General features: G+C 50.8%; 1 protein-coding gene and 1 long non-coding RNA gene across 2 annotated transcripts in view; one reads left to right on the forward strand and one right to left on the reverse strand.

Moving 5' to 3' along the window:
* The first annotated feature begins 4,063 nt into the window (after window positions 1-4,063).
* On the forward strand, window positions 4,064-11,403 carry LOC140722528 (uncharacterized). The gene is made up of 3 exons (XR_012097650.1): window positions 4,064-4,808; window positions 9,693-10,868; window positions 11,218-11,403. It is a non-coding gene; the product is annotated as an uncharacterized lncRNA (long non-coding RNA).
* A 2,607-nt stretch (window positions 11,404-14,010) lies between these two features.
* The window catches only part of LOC140722529 (NACHT, LRR and PYD domains-containing protein 3-like), an 84,821-nt gene continuing 72,759 nt past the window's right edge, over window positions 14,011-26,072 (reverse strand). The window contains exon 8 of the mRNA XM_073037245.1: window positions 14,011-14,101. Coding sequence (XP_072893346.1) covers window positions 14,011-14,101 — 91 coding nt within the window. The remainder of the gene's footprint in view (window positions 14,102-26,072) is intronic.

The raw sequence follows: 26,072 nt of genomic DNA on the forward strand, positions 1-26,072 counted from the left end.
ATGAGAATGCAGGGTGACTTGGACAGGTTGGGTGAGTGGGCAAAAGTATGGCAGATGCAGTTTAATGTGGGTAAATGTGAGGTTATCCGCTTTGGTGGCAAGAACAGGAAGGCAGATTACTATGTAAATGGAGTCAAGTTAGGAAAAGGGGAAGTACAGCGAGATCTAGGTGTTCTTGTACATCAGTCAATGAAAGCAAGCATGCAGGTACAGCAGGCAGTGAAGAAAGCTAATGGCATGCTGGCCTTTATAACAAGAGCAATTCAGTATAGGAGTAAAGAGGTCCTTCTGCAGCTGTACAGGGCCCTGGTGAGACCCCATTGTGTGCAGTTTTGGTCTCCCGATTAAAGGAAGGACATTCTTGCTATTGAGGGAGTGCAGCGTAGGCTCACGAGGTTAATTCCCGGGATGGCGGGACTGTCATATGTCGAAAGATTGGAGCGACTGGGCTTGTATACACTGGAATTTAGAAGGATGAGAGGGGATCTGATTGAGACATATAGGATTATTAAGGGATTGAACACGCTGGAGGCAGGAAGCATGTTCCCGATGTTGGGGGGGTCCAGAACCAGAGGCCACAGTTTAAGAATAAGGGGTAGGCCATTTAGAACGGAGATGCGGAAAAACTTTTTCACCCTGAGAGTGGTGGATATGTGGAATGCTCTGCCCCAGAAGGCAGTGGAGGCCAAGTCTCTGGATGCATTCAAGAGAGAGTTAGATAGAGCTCTTATAGATAGCGGGGTCAAGGGATATGGGGAGAGGGCAGGAACGGGGTACTGATTGTGTATGATCAACCATGATCACAGTGAATGGCGGTGCTGGCTAGAAGGGCCGAATGGCCTACTCCTGCACCTATTGTCTATTGTCAAAGCAGTTAATCGCAGTAGGTGTGAATGTCACTGGGCGATTGTTGTCGAGACAGCTCTCCCTACTCTTCTCCGGCACTGGTGTGATTGTCGCCTTTTGAAGCGGGGGGAGATTCAGACTGCAGCGGAGAGACACGTCCTCAGATAGTCCAACCTCCGCTGCTGTTCTCCTCACATCAGTCGACACATCCCTCACCTGCACGCCTCTCCGTCTCCGTCGACCCCTTCAACGTCTACCACAATCGCCTTCTCCGTCATCGCCTCCCTCCCCGATACCTACCACAGCCATGCAGCCCCCTCGTCTCTGTCACACCCCCTCTCTCCCCAAACGCCTCCCTCTCTGTGTTGACAGGGATTTGTGGAGAGAATGGGGGAGAGTTGAATTCCGGACTTAGACTCCCCCCTTCAACCGCATGTCAATCTCTCAGTTCTGAGCCTATACTGAATGGTCAGAGAGGGAGATACGCTGTTTCATAATACCTCACTGTGTAATCGGACCGTGTGGAGGGAGATTCACTCTGTGTCTGACCCCAGGTGTAAGTGTGATGGGGCGGTGTGGAGGGAGCTGCACTCTGTGTCTGTCCCCGGGAGTGTGTGATGGGACGGTGTGGAGGGAGATTCACTCTGTGTCTGATCCCGGGAGTGTGTGATGGGACGGTGTGGAGGGAGATTCACTCTGTGTCTGTCCCCGGGAGTGTGTGATGGGACGGTGTGGAGGGAGATTCACTCTGTATCTGACCCCGGGTGTGTGTGATGGGACGGTGTGGAGGGAGATTCACTCTGTTTCTGACCCCGAGAGTGTTTGATGGGGCGGTATGGAGGGAGATTCACTCTGTGTCTGACCCCGGGAGTGTGTGTGATCGGATCGTGTGGAGGGAGATTCACTCTGTGTCTGACCCCGGGAGTGTGTGATGGGACGGTGTGGAGGGAGATTCACTCTCTGTCTGACCCCGGGAGTGTGTGATGGGATGGTGTGGAGGGAGATTCACTCTGTGTCTGGCCCCGGGAGTGTGTGATGGGACGGTGTGGAGGGAGATTCACTCTGTATCTGACCCCAGGAGTGTTTGATGGGGCGGTGTGGAGGGAGATTCACTCTATGTGTGACGCCGGGAGTGTGTGATGGGACGGTGTGGAGGGAGATTCATTCTGTGTCTGACCCCGGGAGTGTGTGATGGGACGGTGTGGAGGGAGCTTCACTCTGTGTCTGGCCCCGGGAGTGTGTGATGGGACGGTGTGGAGGGAGCTTCACTCTGTGTCTGGCCCCGGGAGTGTGTGATGGGACGGTGTGGAGGCTGATTCACTCTGTATCTGACCCCAGGAGTGTTTGATGGGGCGGTGTGGAGGGAGATTCACTCTATGTGTGACGCCGGGAGTGTGTGATGGGACGGTGTGGAGGGAGATTCATTCTGTGTCTGACCCCGGGAGTGTGTGATGGGACGGTGTGGAGGGAGCTTCACTCTGTGTCTGGCCCCGGGAGTGTGTGATGGGACGGTGTGGAGGGAGATTCACTCTGTGTCTGACCCCGTAAGTGTGTGATGGGACGGTGTGGAGGGAGATTCACTCTGTGTCTGGCCCCGGGAGTGTGTGATGGGACGGTGAGGAGGGAGATTCTCTCTGTGTCTGACCCCGGGAGTGTGTGATGGGACGGTGCGGAGGGAGATTCACTCAGTGTCTGGCCCCGGGAGTGTGTGATGGGACGGTGTGGAGGGAGATTCACTCTGAGTCTGGCCCCGGGAGTGTGTGATGGGCCGGTGCGGAGGGAGATTCACTCTGTGTCTGGCCCCGTGAGTGTGTGATGGGACGGTGTGGAGGGAGATTCACTCTGAGTCTGGCCCCGGGAGTGTGTGATGGGCCGGTGAGGAGGGAGCTTCACTCTGTGTTTCACGCCGGTATTCCATCCTCCATCCGTCTCGTACTCGGGACCTCAGTGACTCACGTCTGATATTCGAGCCGATATTAACTGTCTGCGGGGTACAGGAGGGGGACGGTTAGCCAGGAAGGGGGTTAATTTGAGACGAGATCCTGGGCACCCAGACTCTGCCAGTCCGACCTCCCTCAGCCTGGAGCTGAGACGCTACTGTGTCAGTGTGAGGAGCTCCGACCCACTGTTACAGTGCACAGGGTGCGGGGGGGGCAGCGGAAACCTCAAACAAACTCAAGTCCGAACAAAGGCAGGAAGTTACAGCGGTTTATTGATTTCATCATGATAAATGATAATTAAACAGTATGTGAGCTGCTGACTTGCGGGAATAAATACACTGTTGTAGCGATGTACTATGTACAGAGTTAGAGACAACGACACGCAGTCGGTGAGTCTGTTCCAGACTAGTTTATTCAAACTTCGCGGCGCTGGCATTTAATCCCTGGGTATTTGTGAGCCGATGCGCCTGCGCCTTTCATCCCGAGCGCCCGCCCTCTCCGAGCGGAAATGACGTCAGAGGTACTCGCCTAGCTGGCTATTTGTGAGTCCATGCGCCTGCGCAGAAAGTGGGTCGCCACACTGTTCCCGACTCACTCACAATTAACTGACCGGTAACAACGGGTGACCGGTAGATTAATCAGTCCCGTTCCTCACCGTCACTCTGCATCCAATCACACTTCAGGGCCGTGTCCGGGATCGCTGCGGATCCGAGGCCATTGCCGAGGGATTTGTCAATTTAACACCATTGTATCGGCCAGACAGCCGAATGCACCGTCCTCGGCAACGGGAGCAAAAGGATTCTCTCCCGGGACACCGGTGTCCCAGACTGAGCTCCGGCCCCCTCCCCGGGACACCGGTGTCCCAGACTGAGCCCCGGCCCCCCCCACCCCCGGGACACCGGTGTCCCAGACTGAGCCCCCCCCCCTCCCCCCGGGACACCGGTGTCCCAGACTGAGCCCCGGCCCCCTCCCGGGCTCCTCCTGTCCGGGTAATTCCCCGGGGGGGTCACGCGGGAGAGTCTCGTAGACGCACATCCGGCGGAAGTGGCGCCGCCGGACAACGGGCGGAAATACGTCACCGCGGGAGCGCTTCCGATATCACCGAGCTCGAGACCGCAGCCAGTTCCGTTAAAACCGTTGGGAATCAGCCCCGGCGCGCGGCCGTTAAAGGTAAGGGCGGGAGGTTAAAGGGGAGGGTGGAGTTAAAGGGGAGGGGGAGTTAAAGGGGAGGGGGGAGATAAAGGGGAGGGGGAGTTAAAGGGGTGGGGGAGTGTAAGAAGAGAAAGGGTTAAGGTTAGACTGTGCTAAGATCTAAGCTTACAAAACATATGCTGACACATTGCTAAATAAGGATATAAGATTCTTGCAAAACTGTATAGGTACAATCTGTACCTTGTGGTAATCATGAAGAACTAAAAAGGAGTCATTAAGCTAGGAGCTGAGAGCGGAGGTGGATGAAACAGATGGAGATAAGCTGTACTCTTGTGGCTAACTCCAAGGCCGATAAGTGTTTGAAAACTTGGCAGACATGGCTCTGCGGATGGCTAACTCCAAGGACAGAGGATATGAGAAAATGTGTATGTGACCCCCGAAATGTACAAGCCTGTGGGGAGGGGGAGAGTGGAGCTGACTATGAATAATTGTAGGAATGATACAGCAACTGAGGGACACGTGATAACCTACTTGAAACTGTATAAAAGGAAGTGAAATGTAATGCTCTGGGCTCAATACTGCTGGAGCAGTTTTGGGTCCGACTCTGCAGACTCGTGAAAAATAAAGCTTTGCCGCTTTGCAGTTTGCTGAGACTCATGGTGTGAGTTATTTCTGACAGCTGGGGGCTCGTCCGGGATCCCCACTCCGGTCGTGGAGGGCGAGAGGAAGGACATCGGAGAAGGTGCACCCTGCCGAGTTCGGCAGTCCCTGATTCCTTGCTCGTCGTCTGAAACGGCTTGAGCGAGTGAGATCCGGACAGCGCAAGGCGGCAAAGCAGGGAGGAAAGGAGACGGTTCTACGGCACACCGGGTAAGTGAGACTAGCTAACTGAGATCTAGGTGGGTGTGACCGGGTAAACTAGGTGTGACGACACCTAGAGTAAAAAGAACCGGGCCGGGAAGGGAATAATGGGAGGGGGAAGCTCAAAGGAAGAGGAGCCGGAGAGTTCGGGTTTGTTCCCGAAGGTACCTCCTGATAGCCCCCTCGGTAGAATGTTTGCAGGATGGGGATATGGACGAACAAAGGGAAAGCAGAAAAAGAGAATGGTAGAATATTGCAAATCATGGTCCAAACAGCCAATAAAAGGGTCCTCGGTATGGTGGCCACCATTTGGGTCAGATGAGGATTGGGTTAGACAGGCCTTAAACATATATGTAAACTCTAAGCCAAATGTAAAAGAAGAAGAAAGTGAATACGCCTCTTGCTGGGTTTCGGGGCCAGGAGACTCAGCCAGAAGTTACAAATTGGAAACAAAGAACAAGGAGAAACCTCCTTGGGAAGTATTGAATCATTTACCTCCGCCTTACGTGCCCCGGCCTGAACAACCGGAGGCGGCTCCCTCTGCCCCCCTCCAACCGGACGATCCGGCACGGGAGGCGGAGGCTGAAAAGGAAAAAGAACGGGAAGAATGGGCGGAAGAAGAAGAAAAACGAAAAGAGGAATACGATGAGTGGTTAGAAAAAGAAAGGAAGAAGTGGGAGGAAGGGAATCCACCACAATCAGGACCCCCCTTTATTATGACGCGCTCCCGGACACGACAACGGGTGAAAAAGGAAGAGGAGCCCAAGTTATGCCCCTTAAGGGAGGTCCCGATGAGTGGACCTGATGGGGGAACGGGGTATGTGAATGTTCCCCTGACCAGCACTGAGGTAAGAACCTTTAAAAAAGAAATGAAGAACCTCCTGGAAGATCCGATGGGACTGGCTGAACAGTTGGATCAGTTCCTCGGGCCTAATATATACACCTGGGATGAAATGTATTCCATCATGGGGACGTTATTCTCAACCCAAGAGAGACAAATGATAAGACAAGCGGCTATAGTTATGTGGGAGAAAGAAAAGACTACCGAAGGGGCACCTAAGTTTCCCCTCACGGAGCCAAACTGGAACAAACAGACTCCTGAAGGACGAGGAAACATGAGAGACATGAGGGAATTCCTGATAAAGGGAATAAGACAAGCGGTCCCCAAGGGTCATAACTTCACTAAGGCATTTGGAAGTCATCAGAACCCCGATGAGACCCCAACTGACTTCCTGGATAGAATTCGGAAAAATATGCAACAATATGCGGGGGTAGACCCGGAGACAGAGGTGGGACAACAGCTAATTAGGGTAGAATTTGTATCGAAAGCCTGGCCAGACATTCGGAAGAAACTAGAGAAGATGGAGGACTGGAATTCAAAACCCTTGAGTGAATTACTGCGAGAAGCGCAGAAGGTGTTTGTAAGAAGAGACGAGGAGAAACAGAAAAAGACCGCTAGGATAATGGTTCAGACAGTACGGCAAGTAACCACAGAAAACAGGGAAAAGAGGGGAACGTGGTCAGACCGAGGCAATGGCCAAGAACCAGGAAGGAAAACGCGAAGGACTCTAAGATGCTTCCACTGTAACGAGGAAGGACATTTTAAACGGGAATGTCCTAAGTATCGGCGAGAGGTCAGGTCATATGCCATGATGGAGGACGAAGACTAGGGGGGTCGGGGGTTCCTACCCTTGGGGAGAAGAAACTATCGACAGGAACCCCTGGTAAATCTGAAATTAGGTCCCCAAGGGTCAGATACCACCTTTATGGTAGATTCAGGTGCTGAAAGATCAAGTGTAATCCAGATACCTCCCGGCGCCCGAACAGGGACAAGAGTAATGAAGGTATCCGGTATCGGAGGAAAAACGATACAAGTGTCCATTGTGGACAATGTGGAAGTCGGATATGAAGATAGGGCAACCAGGCAAGACCTTCTCCTGCTGCCCTCGGCAGGATTCAACCTATTAGGAAGGGACCTGCAAGTGCAACTGGGCATTGGAACAGTGCCGAACAATGGAGAAATAATAGTAAAATTATTCGCATTAAAAGAAGAGGACGACCAGAAAATAGAGCCCGAGGTGTGGTATAGAGAGGGAAATAGGGGAGGATTGAACATCAGCCCTCTACAGATCACCTTGCTACCGGACGGTCGCCCAGTAAGGAGGAAGCAGTATCCCATTGCGATGGAAGGAAGAAAAGGGCTGCAGCCGGTAATTGAAGGGCTGATCGCAGATGGACTGCTGGAAGAATGTATGTCGCCATATAATACCCCCATCCTCCCGGTGCGAAAGCCGGACGGGACTTATCGGATGGTACAAGACCTGCGGGGTCTAAATGCAGTAGTCCAGACCCGATACCCGGTAGTACCCAACCCGTACACCCTGATGAGTAAAATCTCCCCTGACCATGAATGGTTCAGTGTAATAGATCTAAAAGATGCTTTCTGGAGTTGCCCGCTAGAAGAAAGCAGTCGGGACATGTTTGCGTTTGAATGGGAAAATCCTACAACAGGGCGGAAAAGACAACTCAGATGGACGGTCCTGCCGCAAGGATTCACTGAGTCACCTAACCTATTCGGGCAGGTCTTGGAGCAAGTACTAGCGGAATTCCAATGTGCTCCAGAGAACCAACTGCTACAGTATGTGGATGATTTATTGCTATCCGGGCCAACACAGAAAGGGGTGCAGGAAGATACCATCAGATTACTGAACTTCCTAGGGAAAAAGGGGCTACGGGTCTCCAAGAAAAAGTTACAATTCGTGGAAAAGGAAGTAAGGTATCTGGGACACCGGGTCAGTAAGGGACAGCGAAGCATTACCCCAGAAAGGATAGCTGGAATAACAGGGATGTCGCTACCTCGTACCAAGAAGGAGATACGACAGTTCCTGGGGTTAGTGGGGTATTGTCGAATCTGGATTGAGAATTATACTCCCCTGGTGAAATTTCTGTATGATAAACTCGGGCAAGATGAGCAAACAGTAAAATGGACAAAGGAAGAGGAGCAAAAATTCAACTATATCAAGGGGCAATTGATCCGTGCTCCGGTGTTAGTCTTGCCAGCCCTGGAAAAACCATTCCAGCTGTACGTCAACAATGCCGAAGGAATGGCCCAAGGGGTACTCACCCAACTAAGAGGAGGAAAGCGGCAACCCGTGGCTTTCCTGTCAAAAATGTTAGACCCGGTATCGCGTGGATGGCCCACCTGTATCCAAGCAGTGGCAGCGACAGCGATATTGGTAGAGGAAGCCCGGAAACTAACCTTTGGAGGGAAGATCACAGTGCATTCTCCCCACTCGGTCAGCACCCTACTAGCCCAGAAGGCACATCGGTGGCTCACTGACTCCCGCATTCTAAAGTACGAAACTATACTGATGACCGGAGAAGACCTAAACTTCGCAAAGGATTCCAGTTGCAACCCAGCCCAGTTCCTCTATGGAGGACTAGAAGAAAAGGAGTCAGAACACGACTGTATTGAATTGCTGGACTTGCAAACAAAGAGCCGGGAGGACTTACAGGAAGTTCCCCTGGGAGAAGGACAGGAATTGTATATAGATGGATCCTCACGATGTATTGATGGAGTACGGCACAGCGGATATGCCATCATTGACGGAGAGACTGAAAGAATAGTGGAGTCCGGGAGATTACCGGGAAACTGGTCGGCCCAGTCATGCGAATTATACGCACTCCAGAGGGCTCTGAGGATATTGGAGAAGAGGATCGGAACAATATACACTGACTCTAAGTACGCCTATGGGATAGTACATACCTTTGGGAAGATATGGAAAGAAAGAGGACTGATAACGGCCAGAGGAAAGGGACTGGCACACGAGCAAATGATAAGTATGACATTGGAAGCCCTGGCCCTACCAAATGAGATTGCGGTAGTACATGTACCCGGACACCAAAAAGGATCAACACCTGAAGCAGTAGGGAACCGTCTAGCCGATGGGGAGGCCAAACGAGCAGCCGTTGAAGACCCGATCCAACTCCTGACCTTGATACCAGTGAGGGAAGGACTTATTAAACAACCTATGTTTACCCAAATAGAGATTGATAGCATGAACCAACTAGGAGCCCGAAAAGACACTGATGGTAAATGGACGGTCCCGGATGGGAGACAGGTACTAAATAAGGAAGTAACCCGCAACATCCTCCAACAGTTGCACCATCAAACCCACTGGGGAGTACAGGCCATGTGCGACACAATTCTGAGGGACTATGTATGCAAAGGAATATACACACTGGCCCAGCAAGAGATAACTGGATGTCCGACGTGCCAGCGGATAAACAAGAAAGTGATGCGATCCACTCCAAGAGGTGGCCAGCCACTGGCCATGAGACCGTTCCATAGAGTCCAGATCGACTTTACCGAACTACCCTCAGTGCAGAGATGGAAGTACCTGTTAGTAATAGTGGATCATTTTACCCACTGGGTGGAAGCATACCCGACCACAAAGGCCGATGCGCCTACAGTAGCCCGAATACTACTAGAAAACATAATCCCCAGATATGGGATCATGGGGTCCATAGACTCGGACAGAGGGACACACTTTGCCTCCAAGACGCACCAGTTGATTTGTGATGCATTGAGTATCCAATGGAAATACCATACCCCGTGGCATCCCCAGAGTTCGGGACGGGTGGAAAGGATGAACAGTACCTTAAAGGCGCAATTGACCAAATTAATGCTAGAAACCAAGTTACCCTGGACTAAGTGTCTCCCCATCGCCCTGTTAAGAATCCGAACAGCACCCAGGAAGGATATAGGAATCTCCCCCTATGAAATGCTGTTTGGACTCCCGTATTGGAATAAGGTAGAAGGGTACCCCACGCTACAAGGGGGTGATATTTTTATAAGGAACTATTTACTGGCACTATCTCGTTCCTTTGCAGAACTGCGGAAGAAGGGTCTCTTGGCCCAGACTCCGCCGCTCGACTTTGCTTTACATCAGATCGTGCCTGGAGACTGGGTTCTGGTACGGACCTGGAAGCCGGAGAAGTTACAACCACAGTGGGAAGGCCCTTTCCAGGTCCTGTTAACCACCGAGGCGGCCGTACGAACAAAAGAGAAAGGGTGGACCCACGCATCCAGAATAAAGGGACCAGTTAAGCCTGAGGGACACACGGAGTGGACCTGTGTTCCCAGTGAAGAACCGTTGGTGGTGAAACTGAAAAGGCAACAAAAATGAACTCAATGTGGACTGTTACATTATTGACTGTAATATATTTAATTCTGTATGTGGGAAAAATAGAAGGGAAATGTGACAAGTGTAGGAACCGAGTTTTGGAGAAAGGAAAAGAACGACCCGGGGCCCTTGTGTCACATTCACATGTAAATGACCAATGTTATGGAAAAGAAAAAGAGGAATGTGAAGAGGGAGGAATAAAATATACCCTGAAAAAGAACAGGGGATACCCCGGTGGATCAGTGAGAGAAGAAAAAGGAGAAGGGAGAAGTTGGAGTGTACGAGAAAGTACATGCCCTGAGACAGAATGGATATGTGAAAGGAAAGAAAAAGGAAGGGCAGAGTTTGGTGGAGTCAGAGAAGAATGGGGAACCTATGGAAAAACAAGACCGGAAATGAAGGAAAACCTGTTTATAGACTTAGCAACTCGAATAGCTACAAGTTTAAATGTAAGTGACTGTTGGGTTTGTGGGGGACCCCACATGAGCGAGCAATGGCCATGGATAGGTGAGAGTTTGAGTGTGTGGGAGCTATTGGCTCATGATTGGGATAAGAAAAGGACTGGGAGGACGCAAGAATGGAAGTTAACAAACTATCCGGAAGGACAAGTATGTGTAGAAAGAAAAGGGAAGGTGAAAGTAGGAGAAAGCCCATGTCAGAGTATAAAGTTGGCTAAAACAAAAAAATAATGCCACTTGGTGGCCCGAGGAGCCGACTTGGTACATAACTAAAGGGGCAAAGGACAATTGTACGGCTATGGGAAACAATTCGGGAATCTGGAATTGCAGTGGGCATAACCCGTACGAAGGAATTCCCAGTGTTTGGAAAGCCTGGCGGAAAGCAAAGAAAGGAGGATTTGTTCCAGAAGGTCTGTTCTGGATTTGTGGGAATCAGGCATACACCAAATTGCCGAAAGGATGGGGAGGAGTTTGTTTCTTAGGCCTTATAAGGCCAGAGTTCTTCCTCCTACCCCAGGATGAAGATAGGGAATTGGGAATCAAGTTATTTGACTCACTGAGAAGGGAGAAGCGGGAGATAAAGGTGGGAGAATGGGGCGACGAGTGGCCTCCAGCACGCATCATTGAATATTACCTATTGGCCTCCGAGGGAGGGGTCTGTGGAAAGTTCAATCTGACAAACTGTTGCCTAAAGATAAACGATAATGGAAAGGCAGTGTTGAAAATATCCGACAAGATTCGGAAGTTGGCCCATGTGCCAGTACAAACTTGGAGATCCTTAGGGAACCTGAGTTGGCTGGATAGTCTGCTGGGAGGAAGCTGGTGGCGAATAGCCCTGTTAATATTTGGCGGAATACTCATAATGATAATCATATTACCATGCTTAATACCCTGCTTGAGAGCATTAATAACGCGAGTAGTAGTACAGGTAATGCAGCCAGGGAACCCAGCTGACCCGGCTAAAATGCTGTTGCAACGAGGCAGAGAACTGGAAGAGTGGAATCCCTGGACAAATCCTTAGCACACTCTAAAAAGAAAAAGGGTGGAATTGTAAGAAGAGAAAGGGTTAAGGTTAGACTGTGCTAAGATCTAAGCTTACAAAACATATGCTGACACATTGCTAAATAAGGATATAAGATTCTTGCAAAACTGTATAGGTACAATCTGTACCTTGTGGTAATCATGAAGAACTAAAAAGGAGTCATTAAGCTAGGAGCTGAGAGCGGAGGTGGATGAAACAGATGGAGATAAGCTGTACTCTTGTGGCTAACTCCAAGGCCGATAAGTGTTTGAAAACTTGGCAGACATGGCTCTGCGGATGGCTAACTCCAAGGACAGAGGATATGAGAAAATGTGTATGTGACCCCCGAAATGTACAAGCCTGTGGGGAGGGGGAGAGTGGAGCTGACTATGAATAATTGTAGGAATGATACAGCAACTGAGGGACACGTGATAACCTACTTGAAACTGTATAAAAGGAAGTGAAATGTAATGCTCTGGGCTCAATACTGCTGGAGCAGTTTTGGGTCCGACTCTGCAGACTCGTGAAAAATAAAGCTTTGCCGCTTTGCAGTTTGCTGAGACTCATGGTGTGAGTTATTTCTGACAGGGAGTTAAAGGGGAGGGGGAGTTAAAGGGGAGTTGGGAGTTAGAGGGGGAGTTAAAGGGGAGGGGGAGTTAAAGGGGAGGGGGGAGATAAAGGGGAGGGGGAGTTAAAGGGGAGGGGGAGTTAAAGGGGAGGGGGAGTTAAAGGGGAGTTGGGAGTTAGAGGGGGAGTTAAAGTGGAGGGGGGAGTTAAAGGGGAGGGGGGAGATAAAGGGGAGGGGGAGTTAAAGGGGAGGGGGAGTTAAAGGGGAGGGGGAGTTAAAGGGGAGTTGGGAGTTAGAGGGGGAGTTAAAGGGGAGGGGGAGTTAAAGGGGAGTTGGGAGTTAGAGGGGGAGTTAAAGGGGAGGGGTAGTTATAGGGGAGGGCAGGGAATCGGCTCCATCCGGCGGGCGGGGATGTTCACACATTCAGATGTTCAGACCCACAATCAGTCCGGGTCTGAGTTCCTGCAGAGATCTCAGTTCCTTCCACCCGGTCTCACTGAACTGATTCCCGTACAGCCTGAAACAGATGGGAGAATGAAGATGGAATAAACAGATTACACAACAGTGTCAGTAACAGGGGACCGGGGTTAATGTTTCAACAACACTCACAGACAATTATCACCACAAAACCCGCGGATCCGCTGACATTTTATCACATTGAACATTAACACAAACACTCACCAGATCAGCTCCAGTCTCGGGAGGGTCAGTATGAGTCGGCGGAGACCGGGGACAGATCCGTCTGTCAGAGAGTTGAATGTCAGGTTCAGCTCCGTCAGTGATGGTTTTGTACTGAGAGCGGAGACGAGATCCTCGGCCCCAGAATCTGTGAGACCGACATCCCACAGCCTGGAGATGAGAGAGAGTGAGGGTGAAGGACACAGAGAGACAGGAGACGGTACAAATCCCCAGTGTTTATCAGTAACACTATTACTGATCACATTAATGTTCGGTGTCAGACACCCAGTGACTGTAAACACAATCTCCCACAGTCTGGTACTTACTCCAGTTTCTGTATTTTACACTCCGAGTTCACCAGAGCCACAGACACCAGTTTCACTCCTGAATCTCCCAGTTCATTACCACTCAGGTCCAGCTCCGTCAGTGATGGTTTTGTACTGAGAGCAGAAGCGAGATCCTCGGCCCCAGAATCTGTGAGACCGACATCCCACAGCCTGGAGATGAGAGAGAGTGAGGGTGAAGGACACAGAGAGACAGGAGATGGTACAAATCCCCAGTGTTTATCAGTAACACTATTACTGATCACATTAATGTTCAGTGTCAGACACCCAGTGACTGTAAACACAATCTCCCACAGTCTGGTACTTACCCCAGTTTCTGTATTTTACACTCCGGGTTCCTCAGAGCTGCAGAGGCAAGTTTCAGTTTTGAATCTCGCAGTTTAATACCACTCAGGTACAGCTCCGTCAGTGATCGATTTGTACTGAGAGCGGAGGCGAGATCCTCGGCCCCAGAATCTGTGAGACCGACACGGGTCATCCTGGAGATGAGAGAGAGTGAGGGTGAAGGACACAGAGAGACAGGAGACGGTACAGATCCCCAGTGTTTATCAGTAACACTATTACTGATCACATTAATGTTCAGTGTCAGACACCCAGTGACTGTAAACACAATCTCCCACAGTCTCGTACTTACCCCAGTTTCTGTATTTTACACTCCGGGTTTCTCAGAGCCGCAAACACCAGTTTCACTCCTGAATCTCCCAGTTCATTATAATTCAGGTCCAGCTCCGTCAGTGATGGGTTTGTACTGAGAGCGGAGGCGAGATCCTCGGCACCAGAATCTGTGAGACCGACTTTGATCAGCCTGGAGATGAGAGAGAGTGAGGGTGAAGGACACAGAGAGACAGGAGAAGGTACAGATCCCCAGTGTTTATCAGTAACACTATTACTGATCACATTAATGTTCAGTGTCAGACACCCAGTGACTGTAAACACAATCTCCCACAGTCTGGTACTTACCCCAGTTTCTGTATTTTACACTCCGGGTTCCCCAGAGCCGACAACACCAGTTTCACTCCTGAATCTCCCAGTTCATTGTTCCCAAGTCTAAACACAAACAGACAAATTGATGAACAAAGTGATACAAACCGTGGGTCTGAAGGTAATTCTCTCACGCGGATATTTCAGGAAACATTAAACCCTTCCGTAAATCACTGATCGGAGTTCCCATCACTGTCAATGTCCCTCACTGCCCAGCTCCAGGGTATTCACCCAATGTCAGTCCTTTAGTCTGTTGCTGTGACCCTGTGAACTCCACATTTTCTGTCTCGTTCTCCGTTGGCTAGAAAAGTGTTACTGACCACAGAGTGTCAGAAGGGGCAGGGATGAAGGTGATATAGCCCCACAGTGAGGAAGATTTGTGAGTCAGGAAATGTCGATGGGAGATGGAGGAAGAGACCCCACCTGAGGGAACAGAGGGAAAGACGCAAGAGGAAAGGGATGGGGGAAAGAGTTCCCACAGGAGGAAGTGGGATGGGGAAAAGAGATACCACAGTTATGGGGGGATGGGGAAGGAGAGATCCCACCGGGGGACGGGGAAGAGAGATCCCACCGGGGGACGGGGAAGAGAGATCCCACCGGGGGACGGGGAAGAGAGATCCCACAGGAGAAAGGGGGATGAGGATGAGAGATCCCACAGGAGGAAGGGGGATGGGGATGAGAGATCCCACAGGAGGAAGAGGATGGGAAAGAGATATCCCACAGGAGGAAGAGGAAAGGGGAAGAGAGATCCTAGAGGAGGAAGTGGATGGGGAAGAGAGATCCCGCAGTAGGAAGCTGAATCAGGAAAAGAGATCCCACAGGAGAAAGGAGATTGGGAAAAGAGATCTACAGGAGGAAGGGGATGGGGAAGGGAGATCCCACAGGAAGAAGGGGATGGGGAAGAGAGTTCCCACAGGTGGAAGGGGTTAGGAAAGAGAGATCCTATGGGAGGAAAGGGAATGGGAAGGAGAGATCCCACAGGAGGAAGGTGGATGGGGAAGAGAGATCCCACAGGAGGAAGGGGAATGGGGAAGAGGTCCCATAGGAGGAAGGAGATGGGGAAGAGAGATCCAACAGGAGGATGGGGAAGAGATCCCACAGGAGGAAGGAGGATGGGGAAGAGATCCCACAGGGTGAAATAGATTGGGAAGAAAGATCCCACAGTCGGAAACGGAATCAGCAGGAGAGATCCCACGGGAGAAGGGGAAGGCAATGAGAGATCCCTCCGGAGAAAGGGGGATGGGGAAGAAATTTCCAGCAGGAGGAAGTGGATGGGGAAGAGTGATCCCACAGTAGGAAGCAGAATCAGGAAGAGAGATCCAACAGGAGGTAGGGGGATGGGGAAGAGAGATCCCACAGGAGGATGGGGGATGGGGAAGAGATATCACACAGGAGGGAGGGGATGAGGAAATTAGATCCGGCAGGAAGAAGTGGGATGGGGAAGGGAGATCCCACAGGAAGAAGGGGATGGGGAAGAGAGTTCCCACAGGTGGAAGGGGTTAGGAAAGAGAGATCCTATGGGAGGAAAGGGAATGGGAAGGAGAGATCCCACAGGAGGAAGGTGGATGGGGAAGAGAGATCCCACAGGAGGAAGGGGAATGGGGAAGAGGTCCCATAGGAGGAAGGAGATGGGGAAGAGAGATCCAACAGGAGGATGGGGAAGAGATCCCACAGGAGGAAGGAGGATGGGGAAGAGATCCCACAGGGTGAAAGAGATTGGGAAGAAAGATCCCACAGTCGGAAACGGAATCAGCAGGAGAGATCCCACGGGAGAAGGGGAAGGCAATGAGAGATCCCTCCGGAGAAAGGGGGATGGGGAAGAAATTTCCAGCAGGAGGATGGGGGATGGGGACGAGAGATCCCACAGGAGGAAGGGGGATGGGTAAGTGAGATCCCACAGGAGGAAGAGGGATGGGGTAGAGATCCCACAGGTGGAAAGGTGATGGGGAAGAGAGATCCCACAGTAGGAAGGGGGATGTGGAAGAGAGATCCCACAGGTGGAAATGGATGGGGAAAAAGAGATCCCTCCGGAGGAAAGGGGGATAGGGAAGAGAGATCCCACAGGAGGAAAGGGGGATAGGGAAGAGAGATCCCACAGGATGAAGGATGATGGGGAAGTGAGATCCCACAGGATGAAGGATGATGGGGAAGAGAGATGCCACAGGAGGAAGGGGGATGGGGAAGAGAGATCCCACAGGAAGAAGGAGATGGGGAAGAGAGATCCCACAGGTGGAAATGGATGGGGAAAATGAGATCCCTCCGGAGGAAAGGGGGATAGGGAAGAGAGATCCCACATGAGGAAGGGCGATGGGGTAGAGAGATCCCACAAGAAGAGGTGGATGGGGAACAGAGATCCCACAGGAGGAAGGGGATGGGGAAGAGAGATCCGACAGGAGGAAGGAGAATGGGGAAGAAACATCCTACAGGAGGGCGGGGGTTAGGAAAGAGATCCTACGGGAGGAAGGGCAATGGGACGGAGAGACCCCACAGGGGGAAGTCGGATGGGGCAGGGAGATCCCACAGGAGGAAGGGGATGTGGAAGAGAGAACCCACAGGAGGAAGGCGGATGGGGAAGAGATATCCCACAGAAGGAAGGACGTTGGGGAACAGTGATCTCTCTGGAGGAAGGGGGATGGGGAAGAGAGATCCCACAGGAGGAAGGGGATGGGGAAGAAATTTCCGGCAGGAGGAATTGGATGGGGAAGAGAGATCCCACAATAGGAAGCAGAATCAGGAAGAGAGATCCAACAGGAGGTAGGGTGATGGGAAAAAGAGATACCACAGGAGGAAGGGGGATGGGGAAGAGAGATCCCGCAGGAGGTAGGGGGATGGGAAAGAGATACCACAGGAGGAAGGGGATCCGGAAGAGAGATCCCACAGGAGGAAGGGAGATGGGGAAGAGAGATCCCACTAAAGGAGGGGGATGGGGAAGAGATATCTCACAGGAGGAAGGGGATGAGGAACAGAGATCCCATAGAAGGAGGGGGGATGGGGAAGAGAGATCCCTCAGGAGGAAGGGGATGGGGAAGAGAGATCCGACAGGAGGAAGGGAATGGGAAGGTGAGATCCCACAGGAGGAAATGGATGGTGAAAAAGAGATCCCACAGGAGGAAGGGGGATGGGTAATTTCAACATACAGGTGAACTGGGAGAAACAGTTTGGTGCTGGACCCCAGGATAGGGAGTTTGTAGAGTGCCTACGGGATGCATTCTTGGAACAGCTTGTACGAGAGCCGACCAGGGACAAGGCTATTCTGGTTTTAGTCTTGTGTAATGAACAGGGTTTGATAAGTGATCTTGAAGCAAAGGAGCCATTAGGAGGTAGTGTCCATAACATGATATGTTTTTATCTACAGTTTGAGAAGGATAAGGGCAGCTCGGAGGTGTCAGTGTTGCAGTTGAACATGGGAAACTATGGAGCCATGAGGGAGGAGCTGGCCAAAGTTGACTGGACGGATAGCCTAGCAGAAAAGACAGTGGAACAGCAATGGCAGGTATTCTTGGGAATAACGCACAAGGTGCAAAATCAGTTCATCCCCAGAGAAGGAAGGATTCAAAGGGGGGAAAGGGGCCACAGTGGTTGACAAAGGAAGTCAGAGATTGCATAGCATTAAAAAAAAAGGAAGTATGACAACTAAGGTGAGTGGAAGGACAGATGATTGGGAAGTTTTTAAGGAACAACAGAACTTAACTAAAAAGGCAATACGGAGAGAAAAAATGAGGTACGAACGCAAGCTAGCCAGGAATATAAAGGAAGATAGCAAGAGCTTTTTTTAGGTATGTGAAGAGAAAGAAGATAATTAAGAACAATGTTGGGCCCTTGAAGAATGAATTGGGTGAAATTGTTATGGGAAACAGAGAAATGGCAGAAAAATTTAATGAGTACTTTAGATCTGTTTTCACTAAGGAAGACACAAGCAATCTCCCAGATGTATGGATGGGCCAAGGACACAGGGTAACAGAGGAAATGAAACAGATTGACATTCGGAAGGAAACGGTGATGAGCAGACTGATGGGTCTGAAGGCTGACAAATCCCCAGGTCCAGATAGTCTGCATCCTAGGGTACTAAAGGAGGTGGCCCTGAAAATTGCGGATGCATTGGTAATCATTTTCCAATGTTCCTTAGATTCAGGATCAGTTCCTGAGGATTGGAGAATGGCTAATGTTATCCCATTTTTTAAGAAAGGAGGGAGGGAGAAAACAGAGAACTAACGACCTGTCATCCTGACATCAGTGGTGGGGAAGATGCTAGAGTCCATTATTCCATTATTAAGGATGAAATAGTGGCATATCTAGATAGCAGTGATAGGATTTACCAAGGGTAAATCATGCTTGACTAATCTGTTGGAGTTTTTCGAGGATGTAACCAGGAAGTTAGACGGGTGAGATCCAGTGGATGTAGTGTACCTCGATTTTCAGAAGGCATTTGATAAGGTCCCACATAGGAGATTGGTGGGTAAAATCAAAGCTCACGGCATCGGGGGGGAAGACATTGACATGGATAGAAAACTTGTTGGCAGATAGAAAGCAAAGGGTAGCGGTGAATGGGTGTTTCTCGGAATGGCAGGTGGTGACCAGTGGGGTGCCACAGGGCTCGGTATTGGGACCACAGCTGTTTACAATTTACATCAACGATTTAGATAAAGGCATTGAGAATAACATCAGCAAATTTGCTGATGATACTAAGCTGGGTGGCAGTGTGACATGTGATGAGGATGTTAGGAGAATTCAGGGTGACTTGGATAAGCTGGGTGAGTGGGCAGATACTTGGCAGATGACTTGGTGTGAGGTTATCCACATTGGGAGTAAGCACAGGAAGGCAGATTATTATCTGAACGGTGTAGAGTTAGGTAAGGGAGAAATACAGAGAGATCTAGGAGTCCTTGTTCATCAGTCACTGAAGGTGAATGAGCAAGTGCAGCAGGCAGTGCAGAAGGCTAATGGAATGTTGGCCTCTATTACAAAGGGAATTGAGTACAAGAGCAAGGAAATCCTCTTGCATTTGTACAGAGCCCTGGTGAGACCACAGCTGGAGTATTGTGTACAGTTTTGGTCTCCAGGGTTAAGGAAGGACATCCTGGCTGTAGAGGAAGCGCAGCGTAGATTTACGAGGTTAATTCCTGGGATGTCTGGACTGTCTTACGCAGAGAGGTTAGAGAGACTGGGCTTGTACACACTGGAATTAAGGAGACTGAGAAGGGATCTGATTGAAACATAGAGGTTTAAGGGACTGGACAAGATAGAGGCAGGAAATATGTTCCAGATGCTGGGAGAGTCCAGTAGCAGAGGGCATGGTTTGAGAATAAGGGGTAGGTCATTTAGGACAGAGTTAAGGAAAAACTTCTTCTCCCAGAGAGTTGTGGGGGTCTGGAATGCACTGCCTTGGAAGGAAGTGGAGGCCAATTCTCTGGATGCTTTCAAGAAGAAGCTAGATAGCTATCTTATGGATAGGGGAATCAAGGGATATCGGGACAAGGCAGGAACCGGGTATTGATAGTAGATGATCAGCCATGATCTCAAAATGGCGGTGCAGGCTCGAAGGGCCGAATGGTCTACTTCTGCACCTATTGTCTATTGTCCCACAGGAGGAAGGGGGATGGGGAAGAGAGATCCCACAGGAGGATGGGGGATGTGGAATAGAGATCCCACAGGAGGACGGGGGATGGGGAGGAAATTTCCAGCAGGAGGAGGTGGATGGGGAAGAGTGATCCCACAGTAGGAAGCAGCATCAGGAAGAGAGATCCAACAGGTGGTAGGGGGATGGGAAGAGAGATACCACAGGAGGAAGGGGATCCGGAAGAGAATTCCCACAGAAGGAAGGGAGATGGGGAAGAGAGATCCCACAAGAGGAAGGAGAATGGGAAAGAGAGATCCCACGGAAGGTAGGGGGCTGGGGAAGAGAGATCCCACAGGAGGATGGGAGATGGGGAAGAGAGATCCCACAGGAGGATGGGAGATGGGGAAGAGAGATCCTACAGCAGGATGGGAGATGGGGAAGAGAGATCCCACAAGAGGAAGGAGAATGGGAAAGAGAGATCCCACTGGAGGTAGGGGGCTGGGGAAGAGAGATCCCACAGGAGGACGGGAGATGGGGAAGTGAGATCCCACAGGAGGAAGGGAGATGGGGAAGAAAGATCCCACAGGAGGAAGGGGGATGTGGAAGAGAGATCCCACAGAGGGAAGGAGGATTGGGAAGAAATTTCCGGCAGGAGATATTGGATGTGGAAGAGAGATCCCACAATAGGAAGCAGAATCAGGAAGAGAGATCCAACAGGAGGTAGGGGGATGGGAAAGAGAGATACCACAGGAGGAAGGGGATTGGGAAAGAGAGATCCCACTGGAGGTAGGGGGCTGGGGAAGAGAGATCCCACAGGAGGATGGGAGATGGGGAAGAGAGATCCCACAGGAGGAATGGGGCTGGGGAAGAGAGATCCCACAGGAGGAAGGAGAATGGGAAAGAGAGATCCTACTGGAGGTAGGGCGCTGGGGAAGAGAGATCCCACAGGAGGATGGGAGATGGGGAAGAGAGATCCCACAGGAGGAAGGGGGCTGGGGAAGAGAGATCCCACAGGAGGATGGGAGATGGGGAAGAGAGATCCCACAGGAGGATGGGAGATGGGGAAGAGAGATCCCACAGGAGGATGGGAGATGGGGAAGAGATATCCTACAGCAGGATGGGAGATGGGGAAGAGAGATCCCACAAGAGGAAGGAGAATGGGAAAGAGAGATCCCACTGGAGGTAGTGGGCTGGGGAAGAGAGATCCCACAGGAGGACGGGAGATGGGGAAGTGAGATCCCACAGGAGGAAGGGAGATGGGGAAGAAAGATCCCACAGGAGGAAGGGGGATGTGGAAGAGAGATCCCACAGAGGGAAGGAGGATTGGGAAGAAATTTCCGGCAGGAGATATTGGATGTGGAAGAGAGATCCCACAATAGGAAGCAGAATCAGGAAGAGAGATCCAACAGGAGGTAGGGGGATGGGAAAGAGAGATACCACAGGAGGAAGGGGATTGGGAAAGAGAGATCCCACTGGAGGTAGGGGGCTGGGGAAGAGAGATCCCACAGGAGGATGGGAGATGGGGAAGAGAGATCCCACAGGAGGAAGGGGGCTGGGGAAGAGAGATCCCACAGGAGGATGGGAGATGGGGAAGAGAGATCCCACAGGAGGAAGGGGAATGTGGAAGAGAGATCCCACAGAGGGAAGGAGGATTGGGAAGAAATTTCCGGCAGGAGTTATTAGATGCGGAAGAGAGATCCCACAATAGGAAGCAGAATCAGGAAGAGAGATCCAACAGGAGGTAGGGGGATGGGAAAGAGAGATACCACAGGAGGAAGCGGATTGGGAAGAGAGATCCCACAGGAGGAAGGGAGATGGGGAAGAGAGATCCCACAAGAGGAAGGAGAATGGGAAAGAGAGATCCCACTGGAGGTAGGGGGCTGGGGAAGAGAGATCCCACAGGAGGATGGGAGATGGGGAAGAGAGATCCCACAGGAGGAATGGGGCTGGGGAAGAGAGATCCCACAGGAGGATTGGAGATGGGGAAGAGAGATCCCACAGGAGGAAGGGGGCTGGGGAAGAGAGATCCCACAGGAGGATGGGAGATGGGGAAGAGAGATCCCACAGGAGGAAGGGGGCTGGGGAAGAGAGATCCCACAGGAGGATGGGAGATGGGGAAGAGAGATCCCACAGGAGGAAGGGGGATGTGGAAGAGAGATCCCACAGAGGGAAGGAGGATTGGGAAGAAATTTCCGGCAGGAGTTATTGGATGCGGAAGAGAGATCCCACAATAGGAAGCAGAATCAGGAAGAGAGATCCAACAGGAGGTAGGGGGATGGGAAAGAGAGATACCACAGGAGGAAGCGGATTGGGAAGAGAGATCCCACAAAAGGAGGGGGATGGGGAAGCAAGATCCCACAGGATGAAGGGGATGAGGAAGAGCGATCTGACAGGAGGAAGGGGATGAGGAAGAGAGATCCCATAGAAGGAGGGGGGATGGGGAAGAAATTTCCGGCAGGAGGGATTGGATGGGGAAGAGAGATCCCACAATAGGAAGCAGAATCAGGAAGAGAGATCCAACAGGAGGTAGGGTGATGGGAAAAAGAGATACCACAGGAGGAAGGGGGATGGGGAAGAGAGATCCCACAGGAGGTAGGGGGATGGGAAAGAGATACCACAGGAGGAAGGGGATCCGGAAGAGAGATCCCACAGGAGGAAGGGAGATGGGGAAGAGAGATCCCACAAAAGGAGGAGGATGGGGATGAGATATCTCACAGGAGGAAGGGGATGAGGAAGAGAGATCCCATAGAAGGAGGGGGGATGGGGAAGAGAGATCCCTCAGGAGGAAGGGGATGGGGAAGAGAGATCCGACAGGAGGAAGGGAATGGGAAGGTGAGATCCCACAGGAGGAAATGGATGGTGAAAAAGAGATCCCACAGGAGGAAGGGGGATGGGTAATTTCAACATACAGGTGAACTGGGAGAAACAGTTTGGTGCTGGACCCCAGGATAGGGAGTTTGTAGAGTGCCTACGGGATGCATTCTTGGAACAGCTTGTACGAGAGCCGACCAGGGACAAGGCTATTCTGGATTTAGTCTTGTGTAATGAACAGGGTTTGATAAGTGATCTTGAAGCAAAGGAGCCATTAGGAGGTAGTGTCCATAACATGATATGTTTTTATCTACAGTTTGAGAAGGATAAGGGCAGCTCGGAGGTGTCAGTGTTGCAGTTGAACAGGGGAAACTATGGAGCCATGAGGGAGGAGCTGGCCAAAGTTGACTGGACGGATAGCCTAGCAGAAAAGACAGTGGAACAGCAATGGCAGGTATTCTTGGGAATAACGCACAAGGTGCAAAATCAGTTCATCCCCAGAGAAGGAAGGATTCAAAGGGGGGAAAGGGGCCACAGTGGTTGACAAAGGAAGTCAGAGATTGCATAGCATTAAAAAAAAAGGAAGTATGACAACTAAGGTGAGTGGAAGGACGGATGATTGGGAAGTTTTTAAGGAACAACAGAACTTAACTAAAAAGGCAATACGGGGAGAAAAAATGAGGTACGAACGCAAGCTAGCCAGGAATATAAAGGAAGATAGCAAGAGCTTTTTTAGGTATGTGAAGAGAAAGAAGATAATTAAGAACAATGTTGGGCCCTTGAAGAATGAATTGGGTGAAATTGTTATGGGAAACAGAGAAATGGCAGAAAAATTTAATGAGTACTTTAGATCTGTTTTCACTGAGGAAGACACAAGCAATCTCCCAGATGTATGGATGGGCCAAGGACACAGGGTAACAGAGGAAATGAAACAGATTGACATTCGGAAGGAAACGGTGATGAGCAGACTGATGGGTCTGAAGGCTGACAAATCCCCAGGTCCAGATGGTCTGCATCCTAGGGTACTAAAGGAGGTGGCCCTGAAAATTGCGGATGCATTGGTAATCATTTTCCAATGTTCCTTAGATTCAGGATCAGTTCCTGAGGATTGGAGAATGGCTAATGTTATCCCATTTTTTAAGAAAGGAGGGAGGGAGAAAACAGAGAACTAACGACCTGACATCAGTGGTGGGGAAGATGCTAGAGTCCATTATTAAGAATGAAATGGTGGCATATCTAGGTAGCAGTGATAGGATTGGGCCGAGCCAGCATGGATTTACCAAGGGTAAATCATGCTTGACTAATCTGTTGGAGTTTTTCGAGGATGTAACCAGGAAGTTAGACGGGTGAGATCCAGTGGATGTAGTGTACCTCGATTTTCAGAAGGCATTTGATAAGGTCCCACATAGGAGATTGGTGGGTAAAATCAAAGCTCAGGGCATCGGGGGGAAGACATTGACATGGATAGAAAACTGGTTGGCAGATAGAAAGCAAAGGGTAGCGGTGAATGGGTGTTTCTCGGAATGGCAGGTGGTGACCAGTGGGGTGCCACAGGGCTCGGTATTGGGAGCACAGCTGTTTACAATTTACATCAACGATTTAGATAAAGGCATTGAGAATAACATCAGCAAATTTGCTGATGATACTAAGCTGGGTGGCAGTGTGACATGTGATGAGGATGTTAGGAGAATTCAGGGTGACTTGGATAAGCTGGGTGAGTGGGCAGATACTTGGCAGATGACTTGGTGTGAGGTTATCCACATTGGGAGTAAGCACAGGAAGGCAGATTATTATCTGAACGGTGTAGAGTTAGGTAAGGGAGAAATACAGAGAGATCTAGGAGTCCTTGTTCATCAGTCACTGAAGGTGAATGAGCAAGTGCAGCAGGCAGTGCAGAAGGCTAATGGAATGTTGGCCTCTATTACAAAGGGAATTGAGTACAAGAGCAAGGAAATCCTCTTGCATTTGTACAGAGCCCTGGTGAGACCACAGCTGGAGTATTGTGTACAGTTTTGGTCTCCAGGGTTAAGGAAGGACATCCTGGCTGTAGAGGAAGCGCAGCGTAGATTTACGAGGTTAATTCCTGGGATGTCTGGACTGTCTTACGCAGAGAGGTTAGAGAGACTGGGCTTGTACACACTGGAATTAAGGAGACTGAGAAGGGATCTGATTGAAACATAGAGGTTTAAGGGACTGGACAAGATAGAGGCAGGAAATATGTTCCAGATGCTGGGAGAGTCCAGTAGCAGAGGGCATGGTTTGAGAATAAGGGGTAGGTCATTTAGGACAGAGTTAAGGAAAAACTTCTTCTCCCAGAGAGTTGTGGGGGTCTGGAATGCACTGCCTTGGAAGGAAGTGGAGGCCACTTCTCTGGATGCTTTCAAGAAGAAGCTAGATAGCTATCTTATGGATAGGGGAATCAAGGGATATCGGGACAAGGCAGGAACCGGGTATTGATAGTAGATGATCAGCCATGATCTCAAAATGGCGGTGCAGGCTCGAAGGGCCGAATGGTCTACTTCTGCACCTATTGTCTATTGTCCCACAGGAGGAAGGGGGATGTGGAATAGAGATCCCACAGGAGGACGGGGGATGGGGAGGAAATTTCCAGCAGGAGGAGGTGGATGGGGAGGAAATTTCCAGCAGGAGGAGGTGGATGGGGAAGAGTGATCCCACAGTAGGAAGCAGCATCAGGAAGAGAGATCCAACAGGTGGTAGGGGGATGGGAAAGAGAGATACCACAGAGGAAGGGGATTCGGAAGAGAATTCCCACAGAAGGAAGGGATATGGGGAAGAGAGATCCCACAAGAGGAAGGAGAATGGGAAAGAGAGATCCCACGGAAGGTAGGGGGCTGGGGAAGAGAGATCCCACAGGAGGATGGGAGATGGGGAAGAGAGATCCCAGAGGAGGAATGGGGCTGGGGAAGAGAGATCCCACAGGAGAATGGGAGATGGGGAAGAGAGATCCCACAGGAGGATGGGAGATGGGGAAGAGAGATCCTACAGCAGGATGGTAGATGGGGAAGAGAGATCCCACAAGAGGAAGGAGAATGGGAAAGAGAGATCCCACTGGAGGTAGGGGGCTGGGGAAGAGAGATCCCACAGGAGGACGGGAGATGGGGAAGAGAGATCCCACAGGAGGAAGGGAGATGAGGAAGAAAGATCCCACAGGAGGAAGGGGGCTGGGGAAGAGAGATCCCACAGGAGGATGGGAGATGGGGAAGAGAGATCCCACAGGAGGAAGGGGGCTGGGGAAGAGAGATCCCACAGGAGGATGGGAGATGGGGAAGAGAGATCCCACACGAGGAAGGGGGATGTGGAAGAGAGATCCCACAGAGGGAAGGAGGATTGGGAAGAAATTTCCGGCAGGAGTTATTGGATGCGGAAGAGAGATCCCACAATAGGAAGCAGAATCAGGAAGAGAGATCCAACAGGAGGTAGGGGGATGGGAAAGAGAGATACCACAGGAGGAAGCGGATTGGGAAGAGAGATCCCACAGGAGGAAGGGAGATGGGGAACAGAGAGATCCCACAAAAGGAGGGGGATGGGGAAGCAAGATCCCACAGGATGAAGGGGATGAGGAAGAGCGATCTGACAGGAGGAAGGGGATGAGGAAGAGAGATCCCATAGAAGGAGGGGGGATGGGGAAGAGAGATCCCACAGGAGGAA

The sequence above is a fragment of the Hemitrygon akajei genome, unplaced genomic scaffold (assembly GCF_048418815.1).
Source record: "Hemitrygon akajei unplaced genomic scaffold, sHemAka1.3 Scf000079, whole genome shotgun sequence".
In the NCBI taxonomy this organism is placed as follows: Eukaryota; Metazoa; Chordata; class Chondrichthyes; order Myliobatiformes; family Dasyatidae; genus Hemitrygon; species Hemitrygon akajei.